Here is a 13,281-nt window from a genome sequence, read left to right as displayed (position 1 = left end):
TTCGCTGATCCTCAACACAGGGGCCCCACATGGGTGTGTGCTCAGCCCCCTCCTGTACTCCCTGTTCACGCATGACCGCATGGCCACGCACACCTCCAACTCAATCATCAAGTTTACAGACGACACAACAGTAGTAGGCCTGATTACCAACAATGACGAGACAGCCTACAGGGAGGAGGTGAGGGCCTCTCCCTCAATGTCAACAAAACGAAGGAGCTGATCGCGGACTTCAGGAAACAGCAGAGGGAGCACGCCCCTATCCACATCGACAGGACCGCACTGGAGAAGGTGGAAAGCTCCAAGTTCCTCGGCGTAAACATCACTGACAATCTGAAATGGTCCACCCACACAGACAGTGTGGTGAAGAAGGCGCAACAGCGCCTCTTCAACCTCAGGAGGCTGAATAAATTTGGCTTGGCCCCTAAGACCCTCAGAAACTTTTACAGATGCACAATTGAGAGCATCCTGTCGGGCTGTATCACCACCTGGTACAGCAACTGCACCGCCCGCAACCGCAGGGCTCTCCAGAGGGTGGTAAGGTCTGCCCAACGCATCACCGGGGGCACACTGCCTGCCCTCCAGGACACCTACAGCACCCGATGTCACAGGAAGGCCAAAAAGATCATCAAGGACATCAACCACCCGATCCACAGCCTGTTCACCCCGCTATCATCCAGAAGGCGAGGTCAGTATAGGTGCATCAAAGCTGGGACCGAGAGACTGAAAAACAGCTTCTATCTTAAGGCCATCAGACTGTTGAATAGCCATCACTGATAGAATAATTGATATCATTTGAGTCAATTGGAGGTGTACCTGTGGATGTATTTCAAGGCCTACCTTCAGACTCAGTGCCTCTTTTCTTGACATCATGGGAAAATCAAAAGAAATCAGCCAAGACCTCAGAAAAAAATGGTAGACCTCCACAAGTCTGGTTCATCCTTGGGAGCAATTTCCAAACGCCTGAAGGTACCACATTCATCTGTACAAACAATAGTACGCAAGTATAAACACCATGGGACCATGCAGCCGTCATACCGCTCAGGAAGGAGACGTGCTCTGTCTCCTAGAGATGAACGTACTTTGGTGCGAAAAGTACAAATCAATTCCAGAACAACAGCAAAGGCCCTTGTGAAGATGCTGAAGGAAACAGGTCCAAAAGTATCTATATCCACAGTAAAACCAGTCCTATATCGACATAACCTGAAAGGCCGCTCAGCAAGGAAGAAGCCACTGCTCCAAAACCACCCTAAAAAAGCCAGACTACGGTTTGCAACTGCACATGTGGACAAAGATCGTACTTTTTGGAGAAATGTCCTCTGGTCTGATGAAACAAAAATAGAACTGTTTGGCCATAATGACCATCGTTATGTTTGGAGGAAAAAGGGGAATGCTTGCAAGCCGAAGAACACCATCCCAACCGTGAAGCACGGGGGTGGCAGCATCATGCTGTGGGGATTCTTTGCTGCAGGAGGGACTGGTGCACTTCACAAAATAGATGGCATCATGAGGAAGGAAAAATATGTGGATATATTGAAGCAACATCTCAAGACATCAGTCAAGAAGTTAAAGCTTGGTCGCAAATGGGTATTCCAAATGGACAATGACCCCAAGCATACTTCCAAAGTTGTGGCAAAATGGCTTAAGGACAACAAAGTCAAGGTATTGGAGTGGCCATCACAAAGCCCTGACCTCAATCCTATAGAACATTTGTGGGCAGAACTGAAAAAGCATGTGCAAGCAAAGACGCCTTCAAACCTAACTCAGTTACACCAGCTCTGTCAGGTGAAATGGGCCAAAATTCACCCAACTTATTGTGGGAAGCTTGTGGAAGGCTACCCAAAACGTTTGACCCAAGTTAAACAATTTAAAGGCAATGCTACCAAATACTAATTGAGTGCATGTAAACTTCTGACCCACTGGGAATGTGATGAAAGAAATGAAAGCTGAAATAAGTAATTCTCTCTACTATTATTCTGACATTTCACATTCTTAAAATAAAGTGGTGATCCTAACTGACCTAAGAAAGGGAATTTTTACTAGGATTAAATGTCAGGAATTGAGGTTAAATGTATTTGGCTAAGGTGTATGTAAACTTCCGACTTCAACTGCCACTTTAATAATGGAACACTAGGCACTTTAATAATGTTTACATACAGCTTTACTCATCTCATATGTATATACTGTATTATATTCTTCTGTATTTTAGTTAATGCCACTCCGACATTGCTCGTCCTAATATGTATGTTTCTTAATTCCATTCTTTTACTTTTAGATTTGTTTATTGTTGTGAATTGTTAGATACTACTGCACTGTTGGAGCTAGGAACACAAGCATTTCGCTACACCCACAATAACATCTGCTAAATATGTGTATGTGACCAAATTTTATTTGATTGTGATTGTGATTGTTAACTTAACTGTGTGAGTGTGTGTGTCTGTGTCTTCTTCTGTGAGTGTGTCTGTGTGTCTGTTTTAGTGTGTCTGTGTGTCAGAGAGAGAGAGAGAGAGAGAGAGAGAGAGAGAGAGAGAGAGAGAGAGAGAGAGAGAGAGAGAGAGAGAGTCACTCACCTCATCCAGACAGCGTTCATACTGCTTCCTCTGGTTGTCGTTCTCCATCGTCAAGGCAGAGTTCTCCACCTGTAATAGCAAACACCTCCAGATATACTGAATATTTACACAAAAAACATCTTCACGTGTCCATATAAATATCTTCTTAATATAAATCTGTAAATATTACAGATAAATATACCACTTGTATACACATCAGCTCTTGACTGAGCTGAAGGGAACCCTTGTACTCTTAGAATGTTTTGTTATTTCTAGAACTTGAAAGGGTTCCTCAGCTGTCCCCATAGTAGAACCCTTTGAAGAACCCTTTTGGGTTCCGGTATGAGTGTACGCAACACATTCTGTACATCACCTCCTTGCTTACTATTCTACAATCTCTTTCTCACTGGAGTCATACGTCAATAAGGGCTTTATGAGGCCTCTCTGCCAAAGCATACAAAGATAATGGACGGTGGTATAAATCTGTGGTGTCTCAATCCTATCCCTAAGAGCCACCAGGTCTCCTGGAGTGGGTGTAGCGAGGTATCCCAGGTGGAATTAAATTACTGATAGAAGGTTTCCAATCAGGAACTGATCCATTCCAGGAACACAGAAGTGAGCGAGGTGACTTTCCATTGAAATTATGAATTCAGTAAATCTATCAAGGGCTAGCTAAGGTATTGTATTGGCCAAGAGACTCAGGCATGCTACTTTGTAAATCTTGTAGACAACTGCTGGAAGTGTTTGGTGTTTGTGGTTTGCGAGGGAGGAAAAGTGAATAGTTTGTTTGATGCTCAACCTCGATTCTCTCAACAAAGAGAGTTGAGGTGTTGCTGAAAATCACAGGTATAGAAGCAACTCACAATGATTTACAAAACAGTTTTATTGACCTCTCATATATACTATGTTCTTTAATTAGGATGCGCATCACTGTTTTTTTGTATTATAAATGTGTGTCCCTGCCTGTGTGTGTGTGTGTGTGTGTGTGTGTGTGTGTGTGTTCGTGCATCACATTTTTACCCCACCCACAGCTCTTTATGCGTTCCATTAGCACTAACACTCCGTAAATAACAGTGGGTTTAAATTTGAATAATCAAAACTTAGATTAATAATTATTTGAAGACAAATAATTAAGTTGATTGACATGCGGAAAGCACAGTATCAACCCAGATATCCGTCTCACTCCTTTGACTCCTCAGCAAGCAAATAAGAAACAAATTACTTTTTGGTTGAGGTGGTGAAGAGAATCAAATGAGAGGCTTCTCTAGACAGTGAGCACAGTGGGCTGGATCTGTGTTCATTTGTTTATTGACTCACCTCAGTTTGCGGCAAATTGTTCATGGCGGATTACAGGGAAGGCCCCCAAGTGTCTTCACTGACATTTTCAACCTCTCCCTGACCCAGTCTGTAATACCTAAATGCCCAAGAACGCCAAAGTTGACCTGTATAAATGACTATCGCCCCGTAGCACTCACATCTGAAGCCTTGAAATGCTTTGAAAGGCTGGTCATGGCTCACATCAACACCATCATCCCGGACACCCTGGACCCACTCTAATTCACATACCGCCCCAACAGATGCACAGATGACGCAACCTCTATTGCATTCCACATTGCCCTCTCCCGACTGTATAAGAGGAACGCCTATGTGAGGATGCTGCTCATTAACTACAACTCAGCATTCAACACAATAGTGCCCACCAAGCTCATCACTAAGCTCAGCACCCTGGGACTGAACACCTCCCTCTGCAACTGGATCCTGTGCTTCCTGACAGGGTGATGGTAGGAAACAACATATCCGCGACGCTGACCCTCAACACGGGAGCCCCTCAGGGGTGCGTGCTTAGTCCCCTCCTGTACTCCCTGTTCAGCCACGACTGCGTGGTCGCGTACGACTCCAACACCATCATTAAGTAGGCCTGATCACCGACGACGATGAGACAGCCTACAGGGAGGAGGTCAGTGACCTGGCAGTGGGGTGCCAGGACAACAACTTTTCACTTAACGTCAGCAAGACAAAGGAGCTGATCGTGGACTACTGGAAATGGAGGGCAGAGCTTGCCCCCATCCATATCGATGGGGCTGTAGTGGAGCGGGTTGAGCGCTTCAAGTTCCTTGGTGTCCACATCACTGAGGAATTAATGGTCCACACACACCAACACAGTCATGAAGAAGGCACGCCTAGCATGGACACTCAGATCAACAAAAAAAACACAAAAAAGTTATACAACTGCACCATTGAGAGCATCTTGACTGGCTGCATCACCTCTTGGTATGGCAACTGCTTGGCATCAGACCGCAAGGCGCTATAGAGGGTAGTGCGTATGGCCCAGTACATCACTGGGGCCGAGCTCCCTGCCATTCCGGACCTATATACCAGGCAGTGTCAGAGGAAGGCCCGACAAATTGTCAAAGACTTCAGCCACCCAAGTCATAGACTGTTCTCTCTGCTACCGCACAGCAAGCTACCTCGATTAACACGTACCCCTGCACATCGACTCGGTACTGGTACCCTGTGTATATAACCAAGTTATCGTTACTCATTGTGATTTTATTCCTTGTGTTATTATTTTTCTTTTATTTCTCTTTTTTTCTCTCTGCATTGTTGGGAAGGACCCTTAAGTAAGCATTTCACTGCTAGTCTACACCTGTTGTTTACAAAGCATGTGACAAATCAAATTTGATTAGATTAGATTTTTGAAGTGTGTTTCACAGCCGGAAAACTAGGGAAGTAGTTTGAAATTAAATGAAAAAATGTATAATGTAAGTCAAAGTTTATTACAAGTATAATTTAAAGGGAAAGCAGACACCATGAAAATATATGAGTCTGAAAGTCAAAACATAAAATATGCAATAGAGTGTAAAGAGGCAGACAAGGTATTCAATGTTATTCAAGAAACCAGTTTATGGAAGTAATAGTCATGGTTGCATGCTAAATGAAATGTGGATGTCATCCTCCTGAGATGCTCTATCTCAATTCCAAATACATTTAATTGTAATACAATTAAAACTATGAAGGCTACTGCTGAGTTAGATTACACTGTTTTCATTAATCCAGTCTAATTAATGTGGATATATATAATAGTCCATTACTCCTGCTGATCCATTGATCATCTGAATGGGGTTTAGCCCTAAATCACATTTACATGGGGTGGGGCACAGTAACTAAATCCTCCCTGTAAGAACTGGTAAAGCAAAGGTAGATCAAAAAGACCTTGAAGTTGTACTATTTCTCCTCATCGTATAGGTTTTATGCAGTGCATGAATCCCTAACTTTTCCTAGTTCATGAAAAAACTGGTAAAAATGTATTTAATTCAGTCAGAGCATCACTATTCCACATGTGTTTACAGGAAAAACCAGATCACTATAACCAGTGCCACCTCTGCCTATACGCAGACTACATGCTGTGCGTAGGGTCCCACAGCCGCTAGCGGGCCCCTGATCCAAAAATAATACAAATATTTTATTTTGTATTTATTTTGTATTTTTTAGGAACTCAATCTGGGTCTCAACTTACTGTTAAGAGTTAGAAAAGTAGAATAAATTTGTTAGTGCATCAGCAGTTTTCCACTTGCTTTGTCAGTCACTAGCTAGGTTTCCATCCAATTGGCGACAGATTTTCATGCAAATATTCTAGATTCCGTATAAAGAAGATATGCGCAATTTCACACCAGTGGTGTGTTTCTACAAAATGGAGTTGTTGTGGGTAGAAATCAGTGCGAGATGACTTAGTGCACACAAAATGTACTTTTTTGCTTAAGTTTTCATGTACCGAATAAAAACGTAAAGTTCAATGTGTTTCCATCGCATTTCAACTCTACCGATAGTTTTTTCACTAAAACAGCTGAGTTAAGTAGCAAATTTGCCTACTTTGGTCTTGGCACGTGCGCTCTAGCCAACAGCTGGCAGATACAGTGTGGGTAGGCTATGCGGTTAGGCTAGTCTACATGATGAGATTATTATGGGTAAGAGCAAGAATATTTTATTTGTCAAAAGGCAGTCAAGCATCGATCATCATGTCACCAGAATAAGACCCTGTATATTTACTGGAAAGGAGCATCAAGATCACCCTGCACTTTCAACACCCTCTGAAGTTCAATGTAGCCTAATAAACTGCATGGTTTCCCAAATCGTAGTGGGAGGACCACACACCATATCATCGCGTGACTCAGAGTTTACTTCGACATGATGGTTATTATATAAATATTTGCGCATAAAGGCGTTTCCACCACCATTTTGCTCATAAATAATTTTACCGACACAAAAAGATCACATCATGTCGAACGAACAAATGAACTGTCGGCATTTATAAATTGTACCGAAACTTCCTGTTTCCATCACAGCTGTCGTGATTTTCTTTTTATACGGTATGACTTAAAAACTGTGGATGGAAACATGGTTACTGACAGTCTCTCAATTAGCACGTCGGCTAACATGTTTTAGATTGCTAGGTAAGGTAGTCTAGCCAGCTATCTAAACCTTGTAGTAAACACCACCAAATTACCGACCGGGCACACAGGGCATGTGCCCAGGGGTCCTGACCTCCAGGGGGCCCCTATTGATATTGTTAGTCACTCTCACTCAGATATAATTTGAACATGGCATAAATCATGGCAAAATGTGTAGAATTGCAGGAAATGTGCTTTAAAACTGCTCAAGTTTCTCTCCACCTCATGGCAAAATTGCAATATTACCTTTGAAACTGCAAACATTTCTATGAGGAATACATTCAAAGGAACATGGGCTTCAAACGTTAACTACCCTGTTCGTTATTTAATTATCATGTACTGGATATGACTAAGTACTGTCAAATCAGACCCAGTCCTCTTTGCATGAATATACTCAGGCCTTTTCACATAGAAAATACTGAAATGAACACAAAGAATGAATAGAGTAGAATAGAATAGAATGAATAGAATCACTGTCATCTTATCGTTTCATCAAGCTTCTTTCTGCATTAACCTGGGACTATGTATTCAATGAGCTCTTAGCTCATAATGGAATCAGCCAGACTAAAGTACGATTGATGGTCTAAGGAATGTTACCTGGCAGCTACAACAGACAGAATGAATGTGTATAGTTATCAAAAGTGTTTCTGACAGGCCAGATACTATCCGCTTCAGTACGGTGCCCACTGCACTATGGTATCCTCATATAACCTTTGGAGAATTTAAAATGTTCTCTTTATGGGCCATATTCAGACAAAGAATGTCCAGTGTAGGGGCAGGCGTTTGCTCCAGCCAAGCAGTAACACACCTGGTTCAACTAATCATAGCTTGACCAATCAGCTTTAATTAGTAGAATCAAGTGCATTTCTATTTGGTTGGAGAGAAAGCCTCCAAGATTGTCCGTCTCTGACCTACATACAAGTAACACCATTGTAACCAGCACTTTATCTACTCTTAATTTATGCTTATATAATGATATAATACAAATTAGCCAATGTGAATGGGCTTCCCGTTCCTGACCAACTTCGTATATACCAAAGTATGACATTACAGTAAAACATTTATATTGATAATTAACCTAATGAAGTACTTATTATCCATAAGAGAGGATGGAGAGAGGTACTAAGGGAAAAGAGACCCTTCTGTAGCTGAGCTTACCTCAAGGGCCCGCAGACGCTCTAGAATGGGCTTGGTTTCATCGTAGTCCTCCTCGTGTCCACTACTGCTGGCTCCTGGAGAGTTGGGCCTCCTTTCTGTCGAGGGGGGCGGTGGGCCCTCCAGACTGTTCTGCTGTTTCCACATCTCCTCCAGGAGTTTGTCCTAAACCATAGAGAGAGGGGTTGCAGGGAGCCACAAAGTTGCTGAAACTAGTTGCCTATTGGAACTAGTGGGCTATTTGCCTCCTCTATTTTCTCTAGCATACAAGATACTATACATGTACACAAAGTATTCATAGAATGACATTGAATTTGGCCTACAGTATGGATTTTATTTACTAATATACAGAAGGTGAACTGCTGTTCTGCATCTGCAGTTTGCTGTATATGGATGTAGCTACAAGCACTGTGCAGGCAAGCAAATTAAGACTTCCAAATCATAGTATTTTGACTCCTTCCAAGAAAAACAATCACAGGATTTGTTTAATGTTATATTTGATATTTTGTAGCTGCCTCTTCACAATTATAGTTGGTTTTACAGCCACAACTAACACTGTAGGCAACTTCTTATTTTGCTGGCTGCTTATTTGACCAGTTTTCCACCGTAACTCATAGGGGTTGTCCTTGGTTGACCCCCCAAACAACTTGGCATTAATTATCTGTAACATTATGAAATATGGGACCCCATATGTTACAAAAACATCAAACATTTATAAAAGTCTCCTTCCTTCCATGAAATCTTGTGAAATAACTTTAAAAGCCCTGATGATTAAAAATGCATTTGAATTATGAGGCTTATTGGCATTTGTACTACGCTGCGTTCGTTTTTATGTCAAGCACTTTCACCCTCGCTACCTACGCCAATCAATAGCATCTCCCAAACGCTCAAGATGAGGACTAATTGAAAAGGCGTGTGAGGACATAGTGTGCTGTCGAGTCTACAAAACATCATGGCTGCAAATCGATTTACTGTTCATCGCATTGCAACTTTCTCGAAACCAAGCAACTATCCAGTAGACAATTAGTAAGGTCTCCAGTGACGCATACTTCCCTCATAATTACTTATACATGCAGTGTAGTGCAGTGTTACATATGTGCAAATTAAAATCCAGCCACTTTCCCATTAATCATGATTAACAATGTGTTACAGGTACTTAAAACCTGAATTGTGGCCAAAGACCCCAAAATGGGTTACAGGAAAAACAAAATGATATCTTGCACAGAGATCAGGGTGAAATGTTTTTTATATGACAATACAATAGCACCCCATCGACGTATTGTATTGTAACGACCCTGGCCTGAATGAGTTGGTAGCATTCCCCAGTTTATTAACTATTTTGGGACTGTGGTTAGCGTACTTGCCTTGGGGCCAGGCGAACCCCAGTGGTCGTACCTGCTCTTGACGGTCGCTGCGTTCGTGTCAGAATGTATGACTAGCCTAAGCTGCTACAGTATATGACCTTCATCAGGAGATTTGATAGAATCTAACCTAAGGGTGACCACTCTTCCCACGGTCTCTTCCGAATACCCTGCCCCCACGCTACTGTATGTAGTACATCACGATATTACAGGGGATTGCCGATGACAGTGAACTGAAAGGTAATATATTTTTTTGTGATATGATCATTTCTCCCCCAAAATCGCTGATTGTTCACAGCCTTTTATCCAACACTGTTTATTACAGAACCTGGAAGGTGATTTATCAGGTGTTGCATACTTGCATAACAAAATGTTTTCATTATTTAGTTAACAACATAAACAGAAAGCAAATGAACCAATATGGTCAGTGCTGGACCTTGTAGGCCTTCATGAGGTCTAATGGATCCACCCTGGGGCCCTCCAGTGTGTCCTGGTTCTGTAGCAGGCTCCTCACCATCTCCTCCATGCTGCAGGCACACAGAGCAAGGGAACCAATCAGAACATAAACCGTGGAACAAACAAGCCTGAAAGAAAATGTTTTTTCAATGTTTTGCAACTGAAAACTAAAATGAGCCTTTCTTACTGGACAAGTCCAGGTAGTCCCTTCCTGTTTCAGACAGTGTTCTTCCGTTTGGTGCCTAATGAACACGATTCAGGTCTAAGCAACAGTATGGGCGCAATGGGCTGGTTTATACAGTATATGGGAGGACAAATACATGCATGTAACAGCACATGTCATGAAGCTGATATTGAATGCGTTTCAGATCGACACCCAGGATAGTGTGTCAACAAACCGAACAAAGTGACACTTCATTCTAAGGGATACATAAGATAAGACATTACTATTTTACACCTGACATAACTATTATTTAAGCATTATGAATGCGTTATATGTAACCACATTACCACAACCTCCTAACTAACAACAAGTAGCCTACAAAGAGACCTCAGTCATCCATGAATAAGATCATAGCCCCAAAATATTTTGACTCTAACCCATTGTATCCATACTTTAGATTACTCTGCTGGTGAACGCTTTGCCCGTCAGTTAGTAACCTTTGCAAACAACCATCATGCTAGCTGACATTTGCGCTCTTAGTCCTCATTAAACGAGCAGATCCTTGTTTACGGATTTGTAATTGCTTTCCCTTAGAGCGCTGGATGCTTGAGAGACACTGACCGCGTTTCCCATAATGCCGTACTCAGTGACATTTTGCTTGGTTATTTCCATCGCAACTTTTCTCCGCTTGATGCACGTGGCACGGATATTAGTCCAACCCAGCTAACTGTGACCAGGCCCTTGACAGCCTTGCTAGGCAACTCTTTGAGAGAGAGTCTTAGATATTGGAGATAAACACTGGCACTGACCTGAAACCTCCCCAGAAAATGAACAGGAGAGGAGGTGAGGCACCCACTTATGCGTGACTAGCAGGAATTTACAACAAAAAATGCTAAGTAAAAACAAAGGAAAGTAACCAAATGCAATAATACAACAATGCACACAGTTGTAGTTGTATATAGTACTTTACTCTAATAAATACATTCAATTCAATGTATTCATTAGATTAAGTACTAGGAACAACGGGTTCACTGTGTGACACAGCTTGTAGTTACATAAGAACAGAAGTTGCTGAACTGTATCAAACGTTTACATAATAATGTGTGAGTACTTTACTAAAATGATTTGCACCCTCGTTGATTTGCTTTCATGACGTTTAGCCATAACCTCTTCTCAACCCTGCTGAGCGAGCCCCTCTTCTTAGAGCTTGTCTAACCATCACTAAATCCCCTCCATCCCTTTCCATTCACTTGTCACACTGACCTTGACTCCTGGGCTAACCTATGGCAGCCTGGCGCTTTGTGTCACATTACTGTTTCATTCACATATATCACAGTGAGACTGGTATGCATGACATACCAGTCTCACTACAGCTCAACTTTGTCTCATTCAGAATATAATAATAAAATAATAATATAATATATAAATCTTATTCCCATCTCTGTGCTTTTCCATTTATCACAACTTTGTCCCATTACATCTCATTCTCAGCCCATTTATTCAATCACATACAGTATAATACCATTCTCAGAACATCACAGCAATTCTTTATATCACTGTCTCATTACGTCTCAGCTCTGTCTCACTTCATACATTGCAATTCATATAAAATGACATGCTCTTAAACTAACCAATTGTTTATCTTCAACCTAAATAAAACCTTATTTTAAACTCCTCTTATAACACACAGTCAACCACTCACCCCATTCTGTTTTTCCATCCAATTTCAGGGACGTTGTTATTCCCTCTCAATAATGCTACAAACATGGTGCACATATTCCTCAGATCCATACTGTAGCTGGGATTCAGTTAGCATTCCGTGTGTATGAGTGGGCATTTGGTAAAAGTGGGTCTCCGGCCTCCTTATGTAGGCCAGTGAGGAATAATGTGAGCCTGAGTGCTCCCGGGATCGGAAAATGACATGTTCCACCCTCTGTTCGACTATTCACTAAAAAGGAGGCCCCTGTCTCTGTGGCAACCCCATCCCATGACTATGGCAGGGGGAAAGGTTGGGAGTGATGCCCTCTTCCCTCTGTCCACAACTGAATTCCTCAAGGGCAGGGTGAATGCAGCATTTAAGGCCTTTACTCGTAATTAGTTATCAGCAACAGCCTTTAGCTCAATGTAGCACTATGGATGGAGTTTGAAAAAATACTCTAAATATGATAGTATTTTCCTCATACAGGACTTACAAGTTTACACAATATCAGAACTAAGACATTAGTCCCTGTTCTACTGTGTAATATGCTCACTGCTTCTATCAAGCATGCATGACAAACTATAGAAATGTTGTTAAGAGACCACCAAATCACAGTTATAACAATAGTTGTTTTGTTTTCATGGATTACTGAAACTAGGCAGTTCAGACAGACACAATGTTCAGACAGACAGCCTGTTCAGACAAACAGACAGACAACCTATTCAGACAGACATAGTGCAAAGGGGCGGACAGACGGACAGACAGACAATGTAAATATGTAAACGCACAAACACATTCACACAAACATATAGCTGGCCTACTGTCACACAGATAGTAAAGGAGGCAGGTAGTACCATACCTGGCTTGTATTGTCCTAGTAAATCACCCTGTTCAATTGAGTTCTTTTTTACTGCATTACTGTTAGACCACTAACCGTGACAGCATCAAAACATTACAGCCACAAATCAACTTAGAGACAGAAAAACAATCAGGTGCTTGTCCCTTCATGGATTGGGATCACACAGGTCCACCTTGTGGTGACCTCTTATCACCTTTTCTTGACCAAGATCCAAAAACACAGCCTGGTGAGTAGTGCTTCAGTGTGTTTCAGTGTTGGCCTTTTGGTGAACTCTGTCTGCCCTCGTCCTCATCCATCTATAGTGAAGTCATATGATCACTTACTCACATGGGCAGTAGCTCATGAGGGAATTCCACCGTTAAAAAAAAGCATGGACAAGAGTAAATCATAAGAATACAGCTTCTTTTAAATGTTTGATTACCATCTTGTACCATTTATTATTTTTCATAGAAAAAGTTGGTGTATTGATGGTTATGGTTAGTATTTGTTGAGCCGTTATCTAATAAATGGTAAGATTACCTTCTCATTAGATGACACATTATACAGTTTTGATAGTTATTTAAGTATTTTAACTGTTGATAGTGTAAGCATTTT

General features: G+C 41.7%; 1 protein-coding gene across 1 annotated transcript in view; it reads right to left on the bottom strand.

Annotated features, from left to right (window-relative positions):
• The window catches only part of LOC121536633 (nck-associated protein 5-like), a 77,791-nt gene extending 65,810 nt beyond the window's left edge, over positions 1-11,981 (bottom strand). Inside the window, exons 1-4 of the mRNA XM_041844044.2 lie at positions 11,832-11,981; positions 9,947-10,037; positions 8,153-8,314; positions 2,568-2,636 (exon numbers count right to left, since the gene is read on the bottom strand). Coding sequence (XP_041699978.2) covers positions 2,568-2,636; positions 8,153-8,314; positions 9,947-10,037; positions 11,832-11,920 — 411 coding nt within the window. The 5' untranslated portion in view covers positions 11,921-11,981. The remainder of the gene's footprint in view (positions 1-2,567; positions 2,637-8,152; positions 8,315-9,946; positions 10,038-11,831) is intronic.
• Between the last annotated feature and the right edge of the window lie 1,300 nt (positions 11,982-13,281).

Source organism: Coregonus clupeaformis, chromosome 23 (genome assembly GCF_020615455.1).
Source record: "Coregonus clupeaformis isolate EN_2021a chromosome 23, ASM2061545v1, whole genome shotgun sequence".
Classification (NCBI taxonomy): Eukaryota; Metazoa; Chordata; class Actinopteri; order Salmoniformes; family Salmonidae; genus Coregonus; species Coregonus clupeaformis.
This window is presented reverse-complemented; position numbering and strand designations above follow the sequence as displayed.